Genomic DNA, 25,931 nt, shown 5'->3' with positions numbered 1-25,931 from the left:
TCACAGTAAGTACAAGAAACACAACAGAATCAGGGAGAGACTACACCCAATAGGATGAGCAAACTACCAATGTGCAAAGGCAAAAAGAAAGAAAACAATAATATTAAGTAAATAAGCAATAAATATTGAGAACATGAGATGTAGAGTCCTTGAAAGTGAATTCATAGGTTATGGGAACCTGGTGCTGTAAGTACTGAGGCTTCTGTACCACCAACATGACAGCGGGGAGAAGAGAAAGTGGCCTGGATGGTGCATGTCGTTGGTGATGGATGCTGCTTTCCTGCGACAGTGCTCCATGTAGATGTGCTCAATGGTGGGGGAGGGCTTTACCAGTGATGGACTGGACTGTATCTACAACTTTTTGTTGGTTTTTTTGTTCAAGGGTATTGATGTTTCCATACTAGGCTGTGATGCAACCTCTCCACATTCACATCTATAAAATCTATCAGAATTTCAGATGACATGCTGAATCTTTGCAAACTTCTAAGAAAGTAGAGGTGCTGCTGTGCTTTCTTTGTAATGGAACTTCCAGATCCTCTGATGTAATAACACAGAGGAATGTAAAATTGGTGCTTCTCTCCACCTTTGATCCCCTGATGAAGACTGGTTCATAGATCTCCAGTTTCCTCCTCCTGAAGTCAATAATTAACTTGTTTTTCTTGCTGACACTGAAGAGGTTGTTGTTGTGGCACCACTCAGCCTGATTCTCAATCTCTCTCCTATATGCTGGTTCATCACTGAGTTTGATTCTGCGAATGACAGTGGTGTCGTCAGCAAACTTTAGTATAGCATTGGAGCTGTGCTTGGCCTCACTGTCACAAGTATTGGATAGAACAGTGGGCTAAGCACACAGCCTCATGGTGTACCTGTGCTGATGGTGATTATGGAGGAGAAGTTGTTGCCAATCTAAATTGACTAGGGTCTGCAAGTGAAGAAATCCAGGATCCAACTGCACAAGAAGGAATTGAGGCCTAGGTCTTGAAGCTTATTGATTAGTCTGGAGGGGATGAATAGTACTGAATGCCAAGATACGGTCAATGAAGAGCATACTGATGTATGCATCTCCAGTCCAGATGTTCCAGGATTGAGTGAAAAGCCAATGAAATGGCATCTGTTGTTGTCCTGTTATGATTGTAGGCAAATAGGGTTGGATCCAAGTCACTTCTCAGGCAGAAGCTGATATGTTTCATCACCAGCCTCTCAAAGCACTTCATCACCAAGTTCTGGTAACCTGTCCCAGTGACTATAATTGAGGCACTGGTATAATTGTTTCAAACCTGTCTCAAAGGCACTGGTATAGTTGAGACAAACTTGAAGCAGATGGGTACCTCAGACTGATACATGAGTAAAGTTCTGGATCTTTGTTGTACCAAACAGATTTTACGTTGCACTTCCTCTTTAAGTTATTAGCTTATGTGTCCTTAGTTTTTCTTTGCTTATCTTCCAGTTACTTATAGCTGAAACAGTTTATTTTAAAAAGAAATAGCTAGCTTGGGTCCATTTACTGGACTGAAAGGATTGTTTTTCATTTGTGAACAAAACAGCTATTTGCAGTTACATGTTAAATGATGTGAGAAGGAAATTCCATTGTTGTCTGATGATTTTAATCTTGATTTTTGGCTCCAAAAATAACATTATGTAATTAATTTCTTGCAGCATTGCGTTTTTTAGTACAATGCAGTTCCTTGAAGGGTCATTTCTTGTTTTCAGAGCATTTTACTCACTGCAGCTGATACTATCATTGTTCTCTAGCTCTCTTGTCCTCACAAAGGTGCTGTATTAGTCTCCATTAAATTGTCTCTAGTATAAATCAAGGTTGTGTCATTGCTTCAACACACCACTCAATCTTTCACAATGGAATACTGCATTTCACCTCAAGCAAACTTCTTGCTGGAGTGAGCTAATCTATAGGAAAAATGGAAAACTGAAGCTTCATAACTATGTAACCTACTGTAGCAGCTGACTAGAATTTCCTTACCTCCTAGCCCTCTATTTTTCTAAGCTCCATATAACTATCTCAGAGTCTCTTAAAAGACCCCATTGTATCTGCCTCGACCACTTTCGCTGGCAGTGCATTCCACGCACCCACCACTCACCCGTGTGGAAGAACTTGCCTCTGACATCACCCTTATACCTACTTCGAAGCACCTTAAAACTATGCCCTCTCATGTTGCCATTTCAGTCCTGGGAAAAAGCCACACAATCAACGCCTCTCATCATCTTGTACACCTCTATCAGGTCACCTCTCAGCCTTCATCGCTCCAAGGAGAAAAGGCCAAGTTCACTCAACCTATTCTCATAAGGCACACTCTCCAATCCAGGCAACATCCTTGTAAATCTCCTCTGCACTCTTTCTATAGTATCCTGTAGTGAGGTGACCAGAAATGAACACAGTACTCCAAGTGGGGTCTGACCAAGGTCTTATGTGGCTGTAATATTACCCCACGGCTCTTGACCTCAATCCTACGGTTGATGAATGCCAACACACCATACGCCTTCTTAACACTGTCAACCTGCACAGCAACTTTGAGTGCCCTATGGACACGGACCCTAAGATCTCTCTGATCCTCCACACTGCCAAGAGTCTTACCATTAAAACTATATTCTGTTTCAAATTTGATCTACTAAAGTGAACCACTTCACACTTATCCGGCTTGAACTCCATTTGCCATTTCTCAGCCCAGTTCTGCATCCTATCAAACTCACGCTGACAACCCTCCAGACTATCCACAACACCCCAACTTACTAACCCATCCTTCTACTTCCTCATCCAAGTCATTTATAAAAATCACAAAGTGAAGGAGTCTCAGAACAGATCCTTGTGGAACACCACTGGTCACTGTCCTCCATGCAGAATACAAACCATCCACAACCACCCTTTGCCTTCTGTAGTCAAGGCAATTCTGGATCCACAAAGCAAGATCTCCTTGGATTCCATGCCCCATTACTTTCTGAATGAGCTTCGCAAGGGGAACCTTATCAAATGCCTTACTGAAACCCATATATACTACATCCACTGCTCTGCCTTCATTACTGTATTTTGTTACATCCTGAAAGAATTCAATCAGGTTCGTAAGGCATGACCTGCCCTTGACAAAGCCGTGCTGACTATCCCTCATCAGATTATGTCTCTTCAAATGCTCATAAATCCTGCCTCTTAGGATGTTCTCCAACAACTTGCCCACCGCTGAAGTCAGACTCACTGGTCTATAATTTACTGCGTTATCTCTACTCCCATTCTTGAACAAGAGAACAACGTTTGCAACCTTCCAATCTTCTGGTAATTCTCGGGTCCTTATTGATGTAGAGATCGTCGCCAGAGGCTCTGCAGTCTCCTCCCGTGCTTCCTGCTGTAGCCTGGTGTACATCTGGTCATGTCCCGGCAATTTAGCTAACTTAATACCCTTTAAAAGTTCCAGCACACCCTCTTTCTTAATGTCCATACACTTAAGGGTTTCATCCCCACAATTGCCAAGGTCCTTTTCACTGGTGAATACTGAAGCAAAGTATTCATTAAGTACCTCCGCTACCTCCTCCGACTCCATGTTTCCACTATCGTACCTGATTGGTCCTATTCTCACATGATTCATCCTCTTGCTCTTCACATACTTGTAGAATGCCTTGGGTTTTCCTTAATCCTGCTCGTCAAGGCCTTCTCATGGCCCCTTCTTGCTCTCCTAATTTCATTCCCGAGCTCCTTCTTTGCTCCCTTGTAATTTCCTGGAGCTCTAAAAGTACCTAGTTTCTTAAACCTTTCACAAGCTTTTCTTTTCTTCTAACTAAATTTACTACATCCTTTGTATACCGTGGTTCTTTTACCCTACCATCCTTTCCCTGCCTTAATAGAACATACCTATGTAGATGTTCCCTGAACATTTACCACGTTTCTGCCATGCATTTCCCTGAGAACATCTGCTCCCAAGTTCCTGCTTAATAGCATCATATTTCCCCCACACCAATTAATTGTTTTCCCAAATTGTCTGTTCCTATTTCTCTCCAGCTCTACGGTAAAGGCGATAGAGTTGTGATCACTACCTCCAAAATGTTCTCCCACCGAGAGATCTGACACCTGACCAGGTTCATTTCTCAATACCAGATTAAGTACAGCCTCTCCTCTAGTTGGCTTATCTACATATTGCGTCAGGAAACCTTCCTGAACACACCTAACAAACTCCACCCCATCTAAACCCATTGCTCTAAGGAGACGATAGTCAATATTAGGAAAGTTAAAATCACCCATCACAACCCTATTTTCGCACCGTTCCAGAATCCGCCTCCCTGAATGCTCCTCTATGTCTCTGTTACTAATGGGGGATCTATATATATATATATAAAAAACACCCTGTAGAGTTATTGTTCCCTTCCTGTTTCTGACTTCCACCCACAATGACTCAGTAGATAATCCCTCCATGACTTCCTCCTTTTCTGCAGCCGTGATACTATCCCTGATTAACAGTGCCACTCCACCACGTCTTTTGCCTCCCTCCTTGTCCTTTTTTTTAAAACATCTAAAGCCCGACACACTCAGCAGCCATTCCTGCTCCTGAGTCATGCAAGTCTCAGTAATGGCCACAAATCATAGTTCCACGCTTTTCAGTTCATCCACCTTACTTATGATACTCCTTGCATTAAAATAGACACATCTCAAACCACCTAGCTGAGTGCTTCTTTGCTTTATCATCTGCCTATCCTTCCTCATAAACTCCCTACGAGCCATCGCTACTTTGCGCCCAAGGGGGTGTTTCGAATGGATTTCAAAGTTCAAAGTAAATTTATTATCAAAGTCTGTAAAGTCTCTATTACTATCTTAAGATTCAGTTTCTTGGAGGCATTAACAGTAGAACAGATAGGTACAATAGAATCAATAATAAACTACGTATAAAATCTGACAATCATTGTGCAAAAAGAAGACATTGTACAAATAATAAAAACATGAATGAATGAATAGTACTGAGAACATGAGTTGTAGTGTCCTTGAAAGTTAGGCCATAGGTTGTGGAATCATATCAGAGTTGAGGTGAGTGAAATTATCCTCACTGGTTCAGGGTCCTGATGGTTGAGGAGTAATAACTGTTCCTAAACCTGGTACTGTGAGACCTAATCTCTTGTACTTCCTTCCCAATGGCAGCAGCAAGAAGCGAACGTGTCCTCAGTGATGAGGGTCCTTGATGATGGATGCTGCTTTTCTGTGGCAGTACTGCATGTAGATGTGCTCAGTGGTGGGGAGGGCTCTGCTTGTGATGTACTGGGCTGAGTTCACCACATTTTGTAGGCTTTTCCATTCTTGAGCGTTGGTGTTTCCATACTAGGCCATGATGCAACCAGTCAGGATACTCTCCTTTATGAACCTCTGAAAGTTTGACCAAGATTTTTAGATATCATGCCAAATCTGCACAAACTTCTAAGAAAGCAAAGGTGCAGTTGTGCCTTCTTTGTAATGGTTCTTACATGCTGGCTGGTCCCAGAATAGATTCCCTAATATGATAATGCCAAGGAATTTAACCCTCTCCACCTCTGATCCCTTAATGAGGATCGGCTCATGGACCTCCAATTTCTTCTTCCTGTAGTGAATAATTAGCTGTTTGGTTTGCTGTTGTTGAGTGCAATGTTGTTGTTCTGGCATCTTTCAACCAGATATTTAATCTCATGTATTCATCACCACCTTTGATTCAGCCAACAGCATTGGTGTTGTCAGCAAACTTAACTATGGCATTGGAGCTGTATTTATCCAGAGTCATTAGAATAAAGTGAGTAGAGCAGTGGGAAAAACACAAAATCTTATGGTGCATCTGTGTTGGTGATTATAGAGGAGATGTTGTTGCAAATCTACACTGACTGGAATTTGTAAGTCGAGGATCCAGTTGCAAAAGGAGGTATTGAAGCTTAGGTCGAAGAGTTGAGTCATTAGTTTCAAGGGAATGATAGTGTTGAATGATAGGCTATACTCCGTGAAGAGCATCCTGATGTACTGTATTTATCTGCATTGTCAGAGTGTTCCGGAACTGAATGAAGATCCAATGAAATGGCATCTTCTTGACCTGTTAGTACAGTAAGGTAAACAGGTCAGGATTTTTATGCAAGTTTATGTTTTAAAACATCAAATTTTGGTGTAGTCAGATAAAACATGAGTGAGAACCAGCATCTCCATACACTGCAGCAAGTATTGCTGAATAAACATAAATATCCTTGTTCTTTATTTGTAAGGTCCTTCCACCACATCTTGTAACCTGTCTGGAGAGATCTCAGTAGTAATAATAGACATTTTCATACTACTACCAAATATGATAAACAGTTTAATATTAAAGGGCAGTGTACATTTGTTCTTTGAACTATAGTCCATGCTAGATGAGTCTACTGCATTTAAGACTATTATTTTCTGGTCATCAACATGAGAATCTTGCCTAAGGCTTAGTACTGTATTTGATATATCTTCATTCTGCATGTGTGATGCCTGAAGTAGTTACAGTATTTAGATAAATGGCAAACTAGTTTTGAAGGGAATTTATGCAATGCCATTGTCTGTAGTGACTATATTCCTGTTACTTTTCTCTTGAATGACAATTCTCTCTAACCAATTTCTTGATCCTGCTCACTGCTCTGATTCCTGACTTTGTCGACTGGATCCGAGTGGCCTCTCTTGAGAGCAGTCCATGTAGTCATAATACACCTTTTCTTTTCTGTGAAGCGGTATTCAGCTGGCTTCTGCTGAGAAGCCTCATTGAGGGAGATTAACTTCTATAGTCAAAACTTCAAATTGTTGTTAACACAAAATAATCCGCAGATGCTGGGGTCAAAGCAACACTCACAACACGCTGGAGGAACTCAGCAAGTCAGGCAGCATCCGTGGAAGAGATCGGTCGACGTTTCGGGCGGGAACCCTTCGTCAGGACTTTGAAAGGTTGGTCATGACTAGACTGAACTCCTGCCTCAGCAAGGGCTGGACCCATTGCAATTTGCCTATCGCCTCAATAGATCAGCAGCAAATGCAATCTCAATGGCTCTCCACAAGGCTTTAGACCACCTGGGTAACACAAACACCTTTGTCAGGATGCTGTTCATCGATTATAGCTCAACATTTAATACCATCATTCCCACAATCCTGATTGAGAAGTTGCAGAACATGGGCCTCCTTACCTCCCTCTGCAATTGTATCCTCGACTTCCTAGCCAGAAGACCACAATCTGTGTGGATTGGTGAATACATCTCCTCCTCGCTGATGATCAACACTGGTGCATCTCAGGGATGTGTGCTTAGTCCACTGCTCTACTCTCTATATACACATGACTATGTGGCTAGGCATAGCTCAAATACCATCTATAAATTGCTGATGATACAACCATTGTTGGTAGAATCTCAGGAGGTGATGAGATATGCTAAATAGTGGAGTAGTGCTGCAGCAACAACCTGATACTTGACATCAATTAGATGAAAGAGCTGATTGTGGACTTCAGGAAGGGTAAGATGAAGGAACACATATCAATCCTCATAGAGGGATCAGAAGTGGAGAGAGTGTGCAGTTTCAAGTTCCTGGGTGTCAAGGTCTCTGAGGGTCAAACCTGGTCCAAACATATCGATGCAGTTATAAAGAAGGCAAGACAGTGGCTATATTTCATTAGGAGTTTGAAGAGATTTAGTATGTCAACAAATACACTCAAAAACTTCTATGGATGTACCGTGGAGAGCATTCTGACAGGCTGCATCACTGTCTGGTATGGGGGTGCTACTGCACAGGACCGAGAAAAGCTACAGAAGGTTGTAAATCTAGTCAGCTCCATCTTGGGTACCAGCCTACAAAGTACCCAGGACATCTTTAGGGAGCGGTGTCTCAGAAAGGCAGCGTCCATTATTAAGTACCTCCAGCACCCAGGGTATGCCCTTTTCTCATTGTTACCATTTAGGTAGGAGGTACAGAAGCCTGAAGGCACACACTCAGCGATTCAGGAACAGCTTCTTCCCCTCTGCCATCCGATTCTTAAATGGACATTAAACCCTTGGACACTACCTCACTTTCTTTCTTACCTATATAATTTGTTTTTTGCACGATTTTTAATCTATTCAATATATGCACTCTGTGTAAAGTATACTGAATAGGATTTACTTATTTTTTTCTTCTATATTGTATATTGCATTGAACTACTGCTAAGTTAACAGATTTCACGTCACATGTCGGTGATAATAAACCTGATGCTGATTCTGAAATGTACCAGCAATACAATATCACATAAAGCATAACAGTGAAGTTTCAAGTTCAATCCTTGATCTTTGTTAGACATTATAAAATAGGCTGCAGTGATGGTATAATGTTGACCAAGCTGCCCTTGTCAGAAGAAAAAGATAGAGCTTCTCATCAAAATTAAGTGACTAATCATGCAAAGAGATGTTTTGCACATTGGTATGTACTTTGCCTCATCAGATTTTTTTCAATGAAAAGTTGTGTCTGGCTGTGAGATCCATATGTTTTTGTTGGCTGTGAACGCTGAGTAGATTATACGGTATGAAGGCCATGAGCCCGAAAGTGAATAGGATGTAGGGAAATATACACCATATTGGTCAATACGCTTTGGAGAACGGAAGTGAAAATTTAAGCAGGAAAAGGATTTCAATTCTGTCACAACACATTTTTGATTATAAACTACTTTATTGTTAAATAGAAGTAATGCTGAACCTCATCCTGTTTTGACTCTTCTCCTTTCTTGTTGAAAGGTTAGTGGTTCCCTATGTTTGATGTGAAAATTGAAGTAAAATTTTACTTCCGTTTCTTTGTGATAAATCCATTTGATTTATTCCCCAATTTTCTAAGATTGAGCAAATCAATACCAGTGTTTTAAATATTGAATATTGTAAGGTATGTTCGTACAGAAAAAGGAAATTAAACTAAAGCACAAGAATATTGCTGATGTGTTTGTGAAATGGTATCTTGAAGTATCCCATTTAATTGAAGATACTTTTTGGATGAGATACTATAGTGAGATCCATCAGCTTAGAATGGATGGACAGGAGTAAAATGCTGTTCTTTGTGTCCTAGACATAATCTTTTTTATCAGTTTGAAATGAGACACAAATTATCAGATCATAATAACAATACTTGTATTCGATTCTCTGGCTTGTTAAATTCTTTACTCCTTTCCCATCTAATTTTAATAACTCTATGAAATACCAATGTAGCCCTTGGCTACATTGGAATGAAGTGATGAACTGTAGGAATGTATTAAAATCTTTTACAACTTGCCAATAAAGAATATTGGAGTTGACATGAGATTCTAGTACTTAAGAAAATTTCTGATTTTAAAATACAGCTTTGTTTTAAGTTGAGAAAATTCAGTGTTGAAGCAAATAGATGAATGGACAAGGATGTGTTTCTTGTTGCCCCATAAATGCAATATATCAACAAATACAAGGTATAGTCACTGATTTTTCATAGAAGTAATGGGAGGTTTACTTGTTTTCCTTTTGGAAATGAAGGGTGGGAGGTGAAGGAGGTCAGGAAGAAAACAAACAAGTTGCTAATGTTTCATTGAGTGACCCAATAGGCAGTGGAGTGTGGATTCTTGCACAGCTGGCAACATTGCAAGAATCAGTCATTAAGTAAATTCAGGTGCAAAACAGGAGTAGTTGGTTCATTATGTGGCAAAGGATGATGGGTTAAATTTCGCTCAATGCATTCAATTTTAAATACGTAGACAGATTTTGATACTTTATGATCAAGTGTTCTTGCACTAACAACGTACAGAGAGGAGGTAGAGCAGCTGGTAGAATGGTGCAAGCATAACAGTTTGAGTCTCAATGTGGACACGACCAAAGAGATGATTGTGGACTTCAGAAGGTGCAAGGTGACCGCTCCTCACTGCACATACACAGCTTTTCTGTAGAGGGGGTTAGGAACACAAAGTTTTCGGGAGTGCAGATAATGGACAATCTCACCTGGTCCCTCGGCACCACCTCTTTGGTCAAGAAACTATAACAGCATGTCTACTTCCTGAGGAGATTAAGGTGAGTGAAACTCACATTCATTTTTATAGGACCACCATTAAGAGTGTCCTGACCAACTATCCGGTACACAAATTGTAAGGCACCTGACTACAGGTCCCTACGAAGGATTATCAGGACTGTTGAGAGGATCATTGGGTTCTCTCTCCCACCCATCAGAGATATTTATCAGGAGTGCTGCATACGTAAGGCCCTTAGTATTGTCAGTGATCACTCCTGTCAGTCCAACAATCCCCCAGGCGATAAGGCGACTGAACTCCCTGCCACCACCCAAGTCTCATCACACATAAAACTGCGCTGTTTACTTTTTAATTCGTTGTAAATGCACCTTATTCTGTGTTAATTTACTTGTGGTGATATTACTTTATATGTTATGTGTTTGAGTTGTGTGTACTGTGTTGTGCACCTTGATCCGGAGGAATGATGTTTCATTTGCTGGTATACATGTGTATGGTTAAATGACAATTAAATTCTTATTTAATTGTCATTTAACCATATACATGTAATTGTTGAGTCCTGATGAAGAGTCTTGGCCCGAAACGTTGACTGTATCTCTTCCTATAAATGCTGCCTGGCCTGCTGCGTTCACCAGCATTTTTTGTGTGTGTTGCTTGAATTTCCAGCATCTGCAGTTTTCCTCGTGTTTGCGTTTTTAAATTCTTATTATATGTTTATGTTTAACTTGTTTTTTATAAATGGTTGCAGAAAGCACTTGGATTCAGAGTCATAGAATACTATAACACAGAAACAGGCCCTTTAGTCCATGCCAAACTATTAATCTGCCTAGTCCCATCGATCTTCATATGGCCCATAGTCCTCCATACCCCTCCCATCCATATGTCTATCTTAATTTCTCTAAATGTTGACATCAAACCAGCATCCACCACTTCTGCTAGCAGCTTGTTCCACACTCTCTCCATGTTCTGAGTGAAGTAGTTCCCCCTTATGTTCCCTTTGAATAGTTCACCTTTCACTCTTTACCCATCTCCAGTTGTAGTCTCACCCAACCTCAGTGGAAAAAGCCTGCTTGCATTTACCCTATCGATACCCCTCATAATTTTGTATACCTTTATCAAATCTCCTCTCATACTTCTATGCTCCAGGGAATTAAGTCCTAATCTATTCAACCTTTCCTTATAACTTAGCTCCTCAAGTCCTGCCAACATCATTGTGTATCTATTGATAACTTTCATGCCAGTAGGTGACCAAAACTGCACACAATACTCCAAATTAGGCATCACCAAGGTCATATGCAACTTCAACATTACATTGCAACCCCTGTACTCAATACTTTGATTTATGAAGACCAATGTGCCAAAAGCTTTCTTTTACAACCCTATCTACCTATGGTGTCCCTTTCAAGGAATTATGAATCTGTATTCCCAGATCCCTCTGTTCTGCGGCTCTTCTTAGTGCCCTACTGCCTACTGTGCAAGACCTATCCAAGCGCAACACCTCACAATTGTTCGCATTAAATTCCATCTGCCATTTTTCAGCTCATTTTTCCAGCTGGTCCATATCCCTCTACAAACTTCGATAGTCTTTCTCGCCCTCTACTACACCCCCAATCTGAGTGCCTTAGGCAAATTTGCTGATCTAGTTAACCACATTATCATCCAGATCATTGTTACAGATGACAAAGAACAATGAATCCAACATTGATCCCTTCAGTTGCAACATGTGCAGCATACTAGATACAGGCCTCTAGTCAGAGAGGCAACCATCTACTACTGCTCTCTGGCTTCTGCAAAGCCAATGTCTAATCCAGTTTAATATCTCATCTGGAAAGCCAAGCGACTGAACTTTTTTGACCAGCCACCCATGTGGGCCATTGTCAAATGCCTTGCTAAAGTCTACGTAGACACCATCCACTTTCTTGCCTTCATCAGCTTTCCTGGCAGCATCCTCAATAAATTCTGTAAGATTAGTTAAATACGACCTATCCCTCATCAGTCCCTGAACAAACAAATGCTTTTATATCTGGTTCCTTAGAATACTTATAGTTTCCTGGTTTATTCTTGGAGTCTTTCTTAAACGATGGAACAACATTAGTTATCCTCCAATCCTCTAGCACGTCACCCATGGCTGAGGATATTTGCATGATGTCTTTCATGATTTCATATCTCAAAGTACTTTAAAGTGACTAAGGTGAAATTCTTTTCTACACGGACCGTCTAAACTTTTCAGAATTTACTGTAATCAGAACCCATTGTTTTGACCCCATTTTACTTAGGGAATTTCATATTTGTATGGTTTCTGCTTTAGTTTTTATTCACCTTGATTCCAATTAAAAGCATCCCTGGCTTAACAGTATCTAATCATAATGCAGCTTCTTTTGCACTGGGAATGGTGTCATACATTTTCCCTGTAACTGCTCGAATGCAATTGCAGGCTTCCAGGATAATATTCCATTGCTTATTTTCTTATTGTGTATAACTCCTGCTATTATCGCTTATGCCATTTTTGATATAATTCGCAAACATCTCAATCATGTCTTCTGTCAGTAAGTCCAGATCATTGATACACACTACAAAAAATAAGAGACTCCTCCTCATTGGGCTGTGCGGAACTTTAATACTCTCTGGTACCATTATATCACACCTTCGACCACAGCGTTTTGCTGGTAACAGGATGAGTTTGTAGGTGGGAAGAAGTCAAAATTAACTTTAATACAAATGCCTGATAATAATTGGAAATTAAGTTTATGATGTAATATAGATAGCTATGCAAATTTAGTTGGATAGGTCAGAAATAGCAGTCCCTCTGTAAAATTTTCCTGAACAACTTCAACATCTGGCAGGACTGGAAGCAATGTGTTACAAGGTTCTCAGCTGTGGACAGGATTAAGCTGGCTCTGAGATCAGGGTTAACAACCTTTCAAATTCATTGGCTAGAATATGGCTGAGTTAAGCCCCATGCTCGCACTTGTCACCGGATTACATGTGCTTGCCTTGTTTGTATCTGGAAGGATAATTTTGTTGGTAGATAGTAATACAAGAGCGGAGTATCAAATGGCTCGTAGCACCATTGCCTTGGATAATGTAACTGATATATAGGTTGGGCAAAATAGTCTTCTGCCACTCTGGATAAACTTTGCCAGCAATGCTACACTTCCAGCTCTGCAATCTTATGACCGATGTCAGCATTTTTTCAGTGCTTCTAAATGAACTCAATCCTACGGTTCATGAATAGGTAAAATAGGCACTTAAAACATACTTTAACATTCAAAATGAAGTAAATTGGGGGACCAATATCCTGGTGGGGAGGTTTGCTAATGTATTTGAGGAGGGTTTAAACTAAATTTGCAGTGGGGTGGGAACTGAAGTGAAAAGGCAGAGGATGGGGCAGATGACGCACAAATAGAGACAACTTGTAGGGAGTTTGTGAGGAAGGATAGGCAGAAGATAGAACAAAGATGCGCTTACCCAGATGGTTTGAGATGTGTCTATTTTAATGCAACAACTGTCATTACCAAGGTAGATGAACATGGAGTGTGGATCAGTACATGGAATATTAGACTTTGCTCTCTGAGAGGCCGGAATGGCTGCTGATTATGCAAGGCTTTAGCTGTTTCAAAAAAGACAGAGAGAGGGGTAGATGGGGTGAGGGCATGGCATTGTTTATCAGGAATAGTGACACTGTTGTAGAAAAGGTGGAGGTTATGGAGGGATTATCTACTCGGTCAGTATGGGTGGGAGTCAGAAACAGGAAGGGGGCAATAATTTTACAGACCCCCCCAATAGTAACAGGGACGTCGTGGAGCAGATAGGGAGGCAGATTCTGGAATGGTGCAAGAATAATAGGGTTGTTGTGATGGGAGATTTTAACTTTCCTAATATTGATTGGCACCTCCTTAGAGCATGGGGTTTTAGCACGAGTTTGTTGGGTGTGTTCAGGAGGATTTCCTGATGCAGTATGTAGATAAGCCACTAGAGAGGATGTACTTGATCTGGTATTGGGAAATGAACCCGGTCCATGTCAGATCTCTCAGTGAGAGAGCATTTTGGAGGTAGTGATCATAACTCTGTCTCCTTTACCATAGTTCTGGAGAGGGATTGGAGCAGACAATTTCAGAAAACAATTAATTAGGGTAGGAGGAAATATGATGCCAATAGGCAGGAACTTGGGAGTAGATGTTCTCAGGGAAATGCACAGCAGAAATGAGGCAAATGTTCAGGGAACATTTACATGGTGTTCTGCATAAGTATTTTCCATTGAGATAGGGTAAAAGAGCCATGGTGTAAAAAGAAAATCTAGTTAAGAAGAAAAGAAAAGCTTATGAAAGGTTCAAGAAACTGGGTACTGATAGAGTTCTAGAAAATTGCATGGTTGCCAGGAAGGAGGTCAGGAATGAAATTAGGAGAGTTAAAGGCGAAGTAAGAAAGCCTTGGTGAGCAGGGTTAAGGAAAACCCCAAGGCATTCTACAAGTATGTGAAGAACAAGAGGATGAGCCATGTGATGATAGGACCAATCAGGTGCAATAGTGGAAACATGGAGTCGGAGGAGGTAGCACAGATACTTAATGAATACTTTGCTTCAGTAGTCTCCAGAGGAAAGGATCTTATCAATTGTGGGGACGACTTGCAGCGGACTGAAACGCTTGAACATATAGACATTAAGAAAGAAGATGTGCTGGAGCTTTTGAAAAGCATTAAGTTAGATAAGTCACCAGGTCCAGATGAGATATACCTCAGTCTACCATAGGAAGCGAAGGAGGATATTGCTGAGCCTCTGGTGATAATCTTTGCATCATCAATAGGGATGGGAGTATTACAAATGTTGTTGCATTGTTCAAGAAAGTGGATAGGAATAGCCCAGGAAATTGTAGATCAATGAGTCTTACTTCAGTAGAAGGTAAGTTGTTGAAGATCCTGGGAGGCGGGATTTATGAGCATTTGGAGAGCATAATCTGATTAGGGATGGTCAGTATGGCTTTGTCAAGGGTAGGTCATGCCTTACAAGCCTGATTGAATTCTTGGAGGAAGTGACAAAACACATTGATGAAGTGGATATGGATGCAGTCTCTTTGGATTTCAGTAAACCATGATAAGGTTCCCCATGTAAGGCTCATTCAGAAAGTGAAGAGGCATGGGATCCAAGGAGATCTTGCTTTAAGGATCCAGAACTGGCTTGCTCACAGAAGGCGAAGGGTAGTTGCAGATGGTTCATATTCTGCATGGAGGTCAGTGACCAGTGGTGGTTTGCAGGGATCTGTTATGGGACCCTTTGGCTGTGTGCATTTTTTTTATATAAATGACCTGGATGAAGAAGTAGAAGGGTAGGTAAGTAGGTTTCCTGATGACACAACGGTGTTGTGGATAGTCTGGAGGGTTGCCAGAGGTCACAGCGGGAGGTAAGTAGGTTTGCGGATGACACAAAGATGTTGCGGATAGTCTGGAGGGTTGCCATAGGTCACAGCGGGACATCAATAGGATGCAGAACAGGGCTGAGAAATGGCAGATAAGTGTGAAGTAGTCAAATTGAAAGACAGAATATAGTATTAATGGCAAGACTGTTGGCAGTGTGGAGGATCAGAGAAATCTTGGGATCCGTGTCCATAGGACATTCAAAGCTGCTGCACAAGTTGACAGTGTTAAGATGGCGTATGGTGTGTTGGCATTCATCAACCGTAGGATTGAATTCAAGAGTCCTGAAGTAATGTTACGGCTACATAAGACCTTGATCAGACCCCACTTGGAGTATTGTGTTCATTTCTGGTCACCTCACTACAGGATACTATAGAAAGAGTGCAGAGGAGATTTACAAGGATATTGCCTGGTTTGGAGAGTGTGCCTTATGAGAATAGGTTGAGTGAGCTTGGCCTTTTCTCCTTGGAGCGATGCAGGTTGGGAGGTGACCTGATAGAGATGTACAAGATGATGAGAGGCATTGATTGTGTGGATAGCCAGAGGCTTTTCCCCAGGACTGAAATGGCAACATGAGAGGGCATAGTTTTAAGGTGCTTGGAAGTAGGTATAATGGGGATGTCAGAGGCAAGTTTTTTACAGAGAGAGTAGTGGGTGCATAGAATGCACTGCCAGCAAAGGAGGTAGAGTCAGATACAATGGGGTCTGAGATAAGTAGATGGAGCTTAGAAAAATAGAGGGCTATGTGGTAGGGTAATTCTAGGCAGTTTCTTTAGTAGATTGCATGATTGGCACAACATTGTGGGCCGAAGGACTTGTAATGTGCTGTAGATTTCTATGTTCTATGTTGTAAATGTAAAATAATCAATTAAAAGTATGAAAACTTTTTAGCAAACAAATTATTAATAAAACCTTTCTTTCTGATAGTTGTAATATTGACTAACCTGAAGTATACTGAGGGCTACCATAAACCACCTATTTCAGGAATGAAGTAAGCGTGCAGAAGGAAATCACTGGTGGAAAATTAGGGATTTCCATAATCGCAGAAAAATATGAATTTTCTCAATTAGTACGACATGGGTTCACTTATGGTCTCTAGAGTGACCTGTTTAGACTTAGTACATTTCCCCCATGATTGCTAGGACTTCTCTTGAATACTTCGGTGTCAACTCACATCTCACATAAGTCTCATGTATCAGTATCGCGACAGAATGAAGAGAATTACAGAGGGATGAGAGAAGAGCTTGCCTAGGTGGATTGGAGGAGGATACTGCTGGGGATGACGGCAAAGCAGAGATGGCTGAAGTTTCTGGGAATAGTTCACAAGGCACAGGATGGATTATCCCACAGAAAAAGTTGTTCTGAAATGGCGACTGTAGTTGATGAGAGAAGTTAAGGACTGCATAAAAGCCAAGGCAAAGGGCATATAAAGTAGCAAAAGTGAGTGAGAGGTTGGATGAATGGGGAGCTTTTAAAATCCAACAAAAGGCAACTAAAAAAACTATACGAAGGGAAAAGATGAAATATGAGGGCAAACTAGCCAATACTGTAATGTAAAGTGGAATACTAATTTTTTTTTCCCCCAGTTATATTAAGAGTAAAAGGGAGGTAAGAGCTGATATCGGGCCACTGGAAAATGAGGTAGTAATGGGAGACAAGGGAATGGCAGATGAACTTAATAAGTATTTTGCTTCAGTTTTTACTGTAGAAGACACTAGCTATATGCAAGAGGTTCATGAGTGTCAGGGAGCAGCAGTGAGTGCCATTGCTGTTACAAAGGAAAAAGTGTTAGGCAAACTGAAAGGTCTTAAGGTGGATAAGTCACCTGGACCAGATGGACTACATCCCAGAGTCCTGAAAGAAGTTGCTAAAGAGATAATTGATGCATTGGTCATGATCTTTCAAGAATCACTAGATTCTGGAATTTTTTTGGAGGACTGATAAATAACGATCTTTAAGAAGGGAGGGAGGCAGAAGAAAGGGAATTGTAGGCCTGTTAGCCTAACCTCAGTGGTTGGGAAGATGTTGGAGTCTGTTGTTAAGGATGAGGTTATAGAATACTTGGCGACACAGGACAAGATATGACAAAGTCAGCATGGTTTCCTTAAGGGAAAATCTTGCCTGATGAACCTGTTGGAATTCTTTGGGGAGATTACACATAAGGTAGATAAAATGGATGCAGTGGATGTTGTATATTTGGACTTTCAGAAAGCCTTTGACAAGGTGCCACACATGAGGCTGCTTACCAAATTATGAGCCCATGGCATGGTTAGAGCATTGGTTGATCGGTAGGAGGTAGTGAGTGGGAATGAAAGGATCCTTTCCGGTTGGCTGCTAGTGACTAGTGGTGTTCCACAGGGGTCGGTATTCTGTATATCAATGATTTACATGATGAAGTAGATTAGGAGAAAGTGCAGGAGAGTGGCAACTGAAATATAGTGTTGGAAAATGCAGTCATGCACTTCGGTAGTAGAAATAAATATGCATACTATTTTCTAACCGGGGAGAAAATTCAAAAAATCAGAGATACAAAAGGACTTGGGAGTCCTTGTGCAGAACACCCTAAAGACTAACTTGCAGGTTGAGTCAGTGGTAAGGAAAGAAAATGCAATGTTAGCATTCATTTTAAAAGGTTTAGAATGCAAGAGCAGGGATGTGATGCTGAGGCTTTATAAGGCACTGGTGAGGCCTCACCTTAAGTATTGTGAACAGTTTAGGGTTCCCCATCTTAGAAAAGACATGCTGGCATTGGAGAGCATTCAGAGGAGGTTCACAAGGTTGATTCTGGATTGAAAGGGCTATCATACGAGGGATGTTTGGAAGCTCTGGATCTGTACTCGCTGGAATTTAGGAGGATGAGGGGAGACCTCATTGAAACTGAAACCTTTTGAATGTTGAAAGGTCTAGACAGAGTAGATGTGAAAAGGATGTCCCCATGGTGGGGGAGTAAGGCAGCGGTCCCCAACCACCGGGCCGCAAAGCATGTGCTATCGGGCCGCGGGGAAACGATATGATTTGGCGATATGAGTCAGCTGCACCTTTCCTCATTCCCTGTCATGCCCACTGTTGAGCTTGAATGTGCGCGAGGTCATTACCTACGCGTCATCCATGTTAGCATGGGAAGAAGATCAACTCCTCAAGCTTGCAAGTGGCGGCAGGCTGAAAAGTATGTTTGACATAACATCTCTGCTGGCATTCCAGATCAAAGTCAAGGCTAAATATCCTGAGATAGCCACAAAATCACTGAAAACATTGCTTCCATTTCCAACATATCTCTGCGAAGCGGGCTTTTCTGCAATGAATGCAACGAAAACTAAATTGCGGAATAGACTGGACATAAGGAACCCCCTTCGCGTATTGCTGTCTCCCATCACCCTTCGATGGCACCGTCTCGTTGCATGGAAACAAGCCCAGGGCTCCCACTGAGTCAGTGTGTTGCAATGATTTTATATGTTCATACGGGGAAATATGTGCTGTGCGTTTAATATCCAAATGTTACTTAAAATGTTCTGATGCTATTGACTTATAAGTGACTTATTAATTGACTTATCACTATATTCATGCACTGTGTTACATAAAACCTAAAATAACACTAACATATAGTAAAAGCAGGAATGATATGATAAATACACAGCCTATATAAAGTAGAAATAATGTATGTACAGTGTAGTTTCACTGAACAGAATTGCTAAAAACGATTTGTGGACAAAAATGGGCATGTACACGCATGTGCACATAGGTAGTCTTTCTCAGGGTAAACACAACGTATTTGACTGCTACTCTTGTCCGTTGGCAACCCTACCCCTCCAATGCCCCCCCCCCCCCCGGCTCTGCTGGCCCGCAAGAATATTGTCAATATTAAACTGGTCCGCAGTGCAAAAAGGTTGGGGACCCCTGGAGTAAAGGACAAGAGGGCCAAGGGTAGAGGGGTATGCACTTAAAACAGCGTTGCAGAGAAATTTCTTTAGTCAGTGGGTGATGAATTTGTGGAATTTATTACCACTGGCAGCTGTGGAGGCCAGGTTGTTCGGGGTATTTAAAGCAGAGCTTGATAGGTTCTTGATTGGACACAGCATCAAAGATTATGGGGAGAAAGCTGTGGAGTGGGGCTGAGGAGGGGAGAAAATGGATCAGCCATGATTAAATGGAAGAGCAGACTAGATGGGTCAAACAGCCTAAGTCTGCTATGTGTCTTATGCTCTTATGATCTTTTTGAAACCTACCAAATGATGAATGGACTAGATAAGGTGGATGTGGAGAGGATGCTTCCTATGGTGGGGGAATCCAGAATTAGTGGGCACATCCTCAAAACTGAAGGGGGAATGAGGAATTTTTTTAGCCGGAGAGTGGTGAATCGGTGGAATGCTCTGCTGCAGACTGCAGTGGAGGCCAAATCCATGGGCATTTTTAAGGTGGAAATTAATAGTTTCCTGATCGATCTGAAGATCAAAGGATATGGTGACAAGACAGGTGTATGAGGTTGAGCGGGATCCAGGATCAGCCTTGATGGAATGGCAGAGTAGACATGATGGGCTGTATGGCCTAATTCTGTTCCTAGGTCTTATAGCCTTATCCCAGAGAAGGGTGGGTTGGTTAATTGGCCATTGTGGATAAGTTAATGATAGTGAAGATGGGAATGTGAGAACGTGGGAAGAATTAAAAGAAATTCGCTAAGTGACTGCTCAAAGGCCCAACAAATCCACACTGACCAAAGAGCCTGTTTCTGCACTGTATGACTCTATAACTCTAATTGTCTACGTGTGGATGTTAGATTAACTTTGCTTCACTGCATTTTGAACGATTGAGAGAAGAGTAGCACCAGCAAAAGCAGCAAGTGTATATGTTGGAAATGTATGGAAGAGTGGACCTTCTCAAGGAGGTGTATAGCAGGTATAGGCGGGTCGGAACAAACGAGGTAATTATGGAGTATAAAAATGGAAGAAAACACTTCAGAAAGCAATCTGGAGGGCTGAAAGAAGACATGAAGTTCCCCTAGCAAACAAGGTGAAGGAAAATCTTAAGGGATTCTACAGAAATGCTAAAAGCAAAAGGATTGCAAAGTACAAAATTGGTCCTCTAGAAAATCAAAATAGTAATCTACACGTGGAGCAAAAGGATGAGAGAGATCTTAAATGGATTTTTTTGCGTGTGTATTTACTCAGGAGACATACACAGAGTCTAAAGAAGTGGGACAAAGCAGTAGTGAGGGCATGGACCCTATACGGATCATAGAGGAGGACATGTTTGCTGTCTTAAGGCAAATTAGAGTGGATAATTCCCCAGGGCCTGACAAGGTGTTCCCTCGGACCCTGTGGGAGACAAGTGCAGCAATCGCCAGGGCCCTGACAGAGATATTTTACTTGTCTTAGAAACAGGTGAGATACTGAGGATTGGAGGATAGCTAATGTAGTTCCACTGTTTAAAAAAGGCTCTAAAAATAAACCAGAAATTATAGGCCAGTGAGCCTGACAGCGGTAATGGGAAGAATTATTGGAAGGGACTGGATATATGAATATTTGGATAGACATGGACGGATTAGGGATAGTTGGCATGGCTTTGTTCATGGTAGACAGTGTCTAATCAATCTTGTATAGTGTTTTTTGAGGAAGTTACCAGGAAAGTTGATGAAGGCAAAGCAGTGCATGTTGTTTACATGGACTTAAGCAAGGCATTGGACGAGGTCCCACAAGGGAGGTTGGTCAGGAAGATTTGCTTGGCATTCTAGATGAGGTAGTAAATTGGATTAGACATTGGCTTTGTGGGAGAAGCCAAGCAGTGGTGGTAGATGGTTGTCTTTCTGACTGAAGGCCTGCAACCTGTGGAGTGCCGTAGGGCTTGGTGCTGTGTCTGTTGTTGTTTGTCATCTGTATCAATGATCTGGATGATGATATGGTTAACTGGATTAGCAAATTTGCAGATAACACCAAGACTAGTGGTGTAGCAGACAACGAGGAAGACTGTCACAGCTGGCAGTGGATCTAGACCAGCTGGGAAAAATGGGCTGAAAAATGGCAGGTGGAATTTGATGCAGACAAGTACAAGGTGTTGCACTTCGGTAGGACCAACCAATGTAGATCTTACACAGGGAACAGTGGGGCACTGAGGAGTGTGGTAGAACAGAGGAATACAGGTCCATAATTCATTGTAAGTGGTGGCACAGGTAGATAGAAAGCTTTTGGCATGTTGGCCTTCATAAATCAAAGTATTAGGTACAGGAGATGGGATGTTATGTGAAGTTGTATAGGACGTTGGTAAAGCCTAATATGGTGTATTGTGTGACGTTTTTGTCAGCTACCTACAGGAAAGGTTGACAGAATGCAGAGAAAATTTACAAGGATGTTGCTGGGACTGGAGGATCTGAGAAATTAGGCAAAATTGAATAGGTTAGGACTTTATTCCTTGGAACATAGAAGACTGAGGGGAGATTTGATAGAGGTATGCAGAGTTATGAAGGGTATAGATGCAAATGCAACGGTAAATGCAAGCAGTCTTTTTCAACTGGGGTTGGGTTGGACTTGAACTAGAGGTCATATGTTAAAGGGGAAAAGTCAAATGTTTAAGGGGAACGTGAGGGGAAACCTCTTCAGTCAGAGGGTTGTGAGAGTGTGAAATGAATTGCCAGTACAAGTGGTGCATGTGAGCTCGGTTTGGTGGTGTATGGGAAGAGTAATGAGGGATATGGTCTGGGTGCAGATCGATGGGTCTAGACAATTTAAATGGTTTAACGTGGACTCGATGGACTGAAGGGCATGTTTCTGTGCTGTACACTTGCTCCTCAGAAACTTCAATGAAGTGCCTGTCTGGTTCCTTGTAAAACAACTGTACATGAAATTAATACCATGATCCATTTCTATTCCAATTTCTTCTATTCCTATAAATTTTATTCCGGTGTTTCAGTTAGTGCAAGATAGTTATGTAAATAATGTCTGACCATTCGGTTATTTTGTATATTGACACTGCACTGCAGGTGCACAAGTGAAAAACCATCATGTTATTTTCATGTTGAATGAATTTGTTAAATGGGACAAAACGTAACCAGACATTCCAAAAGTTAACAATATTAGACAGTTTTCTTGGTAATTTTATTTGTGCTTGAAAATGTATGTCATGATATGATATTTTTGAGAGATCCTTGAAAGTTGTAATCTGTACTTGAACTGAATTGGTTTATATCTTTTTTGAACAGGATTTAGAAATCATTTACTCACACCTCCATGGCATGGATGTACTTTCTAATTTGAGGGAACACCAACTCAGGTAAGCATTAACAAAAATACTGCATTTAAATGTGTAGGCCATTTGTCTTTTCATGTTCTGTGAATCAGTTGACTCCAGCTACATCTCCGTTACTTGGTTTGATAGATTATGGAAGGGCATTGGACTGAAAGCAAAGAAGAGCAGTGTAAATCAAAGAATTCAGGGCTGATGGAGGGCTAGGACCATGGAATTCTTAGAAATACAGATACTTAAAATTTTATACCAGTAACATTTGTTAATTGTCGGAAAAATAAAAGTGCAGGACTATGTGTTGGTGAGGCATTTGAACATTTTTTTTAGAAATCATGTCTTGGAATATTTCAGGCTACTGTTAGGAGATAGGAGTAGTCAAGAGGTGTAGAGTTTGGAAAGTACTGTATGCATTCTGAGGTGTAGAGTTTGGAAAGTACTGTATGAATTCTGAAGGTGGTTCATAAGGAAATGTCTGTGTCTTTGGTGAACAGGCTAATGGAGTCTCAGGGAAATGGTTGAATAGCTGTTATTGACCTTCAATGGTTGGAGCTGGGATCTGGTCCTGTCTGGTTTATCTTTTATTTTTCAGTCACTTACATACTGTATAATCATGTACAATTATGCAGTATAAAATGCAGCAAGTTTGTTTTTGTGCTGTAAACTTCCGGGGTGCCTAGGCGCGACTCGAGTAGCAGCAGTACTCTCAATGGATACGATTAAATATTCCCGTTTCAGCCTGTTACAGCTAAAAAGCACAACTGCTTCCAAGGTCAGTACAGTCAACAAAGATGTCTTAATGCGTTTAAACAAACTATCGCTGCTTAAAACCGATGGAAACTACACTGTTTGTGGTCAGAGGACACCTTGGAGGAATTGTGGGCGTAGATCACGATTACAAGTGCGTTTAAGGAAACAGGGTTTTAAACTCCCTATACCGACTATCTTGCTGGTGAACGTGCAGTCTCTGTTGAATAAAATCAATGATCTCAGAGCCAGGGTGCTGAATCAGAGAGACATTAGGACCACGTATGTCCTTTGTTTCATGGACCTTCTGTACCAGATGCAACGATTCAGATTGACCATCAGGTTAGATCTATAGAGTCTTTCAAAAGCAGAGGTGGAGGAGTATGCCAAATGATCAGCTCTCCTTGGTGCACAAATATATCAGTGCTGTCCCAATTCTGCTCACCAGACCTGGAATATCTAGCAGTAAATTACCTAGCAGTTTTTACCTACCATGGGCGTTCTCTGTGGTCATTCTGGTAGCAGCTTACATTCCACCTCAGGCCAATGTCAAGCAGGCTTTAGATGATCTGAGTAATGGGATCAACATGCATGAAACAGCACACCCTAACACCTTCACTATTGTTTTGGGAGATTTTAACAAGGCCAGTCTGAAAAAAATCACTAAGCAACTACCATGAACAGATCACTTGTAATACCAGAGGAAACAACACACTGTGACTAGACCATTATTACACCACCATCAAGAATGCCTGCCGTGTTATTCCATGCCCTTGCTTTGGGAAGTCTGATCACCTGGCTGTACTTCTGCTCCCTGAGTGTAGGCAGAGCCTGAAGTCTGCAGCACCAGCAGTGTGGACCAAGAAAATTTGGACAAGGGAAGCACAAGAGTGTCTATAGGACTGCTTTGTATTGGTGGACTGGACTGTATTCAGGGATTCATCTTTGAATCTGGATGAGTATGCTGCAGTTGTTACCGACTTCATTAAAACCTGTGTGGATGAGTGTGTGCCTACAAAGACTTGCTGTACATTCCCAAACCAAAAGCTGTGGATGAACCTGGAGGTATGTCATCTTCTGAAGGCTAGATCTGTGGCATTCAAGTCTGGCAACCCAGGCCTGTACCACAAAATCAGGCATGATTTGTGGAGGGCTATTTCAAAGGCGAAGAGACAATTTCGAACAAGGTTGGAGGTGATATCAGATGCACGGCAACCCTAGCAGGGTCTACAAGACATTACTTCCTATAAAGTGAAACCCAATACTATGAATGGCAGCGATACTTCACTACCAGATTAACTTAATGCCTTCTATGCACATCTTTAAAGGGAGAACACAAATATAACTGTGGAGATCGCTGCTGCACCTGATGACCCTGTGATCTCCGTCTCAGAGGCCGATGTTAGGCTGTCTTTAAAGAGAGTGAACCCTCGTGAGGCAGAAGGTCCCGATGGAGTACCTGGTAAGGCTCTGAAAACCTGTGCCAACCAACGGGAGTATTCAAGGACATTCTCAACCTCTCACTGCTACGGGCAGAAGTTCCTACTTGCTTCAAAAACGCAACAATTATACCAGTGCCAAAGAAGAATAATGCAGGCTGCCTTAATGACTATTGTCCAGTAGCACTCACAGAGACAGTGATGAAATGCTTTGAGAGGTTGGTTATGACTAGACTGAACTCCTGCCTCAGCAAGGACTTGGACCCATTGCAATTTGCCTATCGCCACAATAGGTCAGTGGCTCTCCACACGGCTTTAGACTACCTGTACAACACAAACACCTACGTCAGGATGCTTTTCATCGACTATAGCTCAGCATTTAATACCATTATTCCCATAATCCTGATTGAGAAGTTGCAGAACCTGGGCCTCTGTACTTCCCTCTGCAGTTGGATCCTCGATTTCCTAACCAGAAGACCACAGTCTGTGTGGATCAATGATAACATATCCTGACGATCAACACTGGCGCATTTCGGGTGTGTGCTTAGCCCACTGCTTTACTCTCTATATACACATGACTGTGTGGCTAGGCATAGCTCAAATACCATCTACAAATTTGCTGATGATACAACCATTGTTGGTAGAATCTCAGGTGATGACGAGAGGGTGTAGAGAAGTGAGATGTGCCAACTAGTGGAATGGTGCTGCAGCAACAACCTGGCACTGAACGTCAGTAAGACGAAAGAGCTGATTGTGGACTTCAGGAAGGGTAAGATGAAGGAACACATACCAATCCTCATAGAAGTGGAGAGAGTGAGCAGCTTCAAGTTCCTGGATGTCAAGATCCCTGAGTATCTAACCTGGTCCCAACATATTGATGTAGTCATAAAGAAGTCAGGACAGCGGCTATACTTTATTAGGAGCTAGCATGTCAACAAGTACTCAAAAACTTCTATTGTATACTGTGGAGAGCATTCTGACAGGCTGCATCACCGTCTGGTATAGAGGGGCTATTGCACAGGACCAAAAGAAGCTGCAGAAGGTTGTAAATCTAGTCAGCTCCATCTTAGGCACTAGCCTACAAAGTACACAAGACATCTTTGAAGAGCGGTGTCTCAGAAAGGCAGTGTCTGTTATTAAGGACCTCCAGCACCCGGGACGTGC

General features: G+C 41.7%; 1 protein-coding gene across 9 annotated transcripts in view; it reads left to right on the top strand.

Moving 5' to 3' along the window:
• LOC140200510 (rap guanine nucleotide exchange factor 6-like) overlaps nt 1–25,931 on the top strand; it is a 397,383-nt gene that overhangs the window by 88,170 nt on the left and 283,282 nt on the right. For all 9 annotated transcript variants that reach the window (XM_072263951.1, XM_072263945.1, XM_072263944.1 and 6 more), the window contains exon 2: nt 22,541–22,611. In XM_072263951.1, coding sequence (XP_072120052.1) covers nt 22,541–22,611 — 71 coding nt within the window. The remainder of the gene's footprint in view (nt 1–22,540; nt 22,612–25,931) is intronic.

Source organism: Mobula birostris, chromosome 7, assembly GCF_030028105.1.
Source record: "Mobula birostris isolate sMobBir1 chromosome 7, sMobBir1.hap1, whole genome shotgun sequence".
NCBI lineage: Eukaryota > Metazoa > Chordata > Chondrichthyes > Myliobatiformes > Myliobatidae > Mobula > Mobula birostris.
The sequence above is the reverse complement of the archived record's forward strand: the minus strand, read 5'-3'. Positions and strand labels throughout refer to the sequence as shown.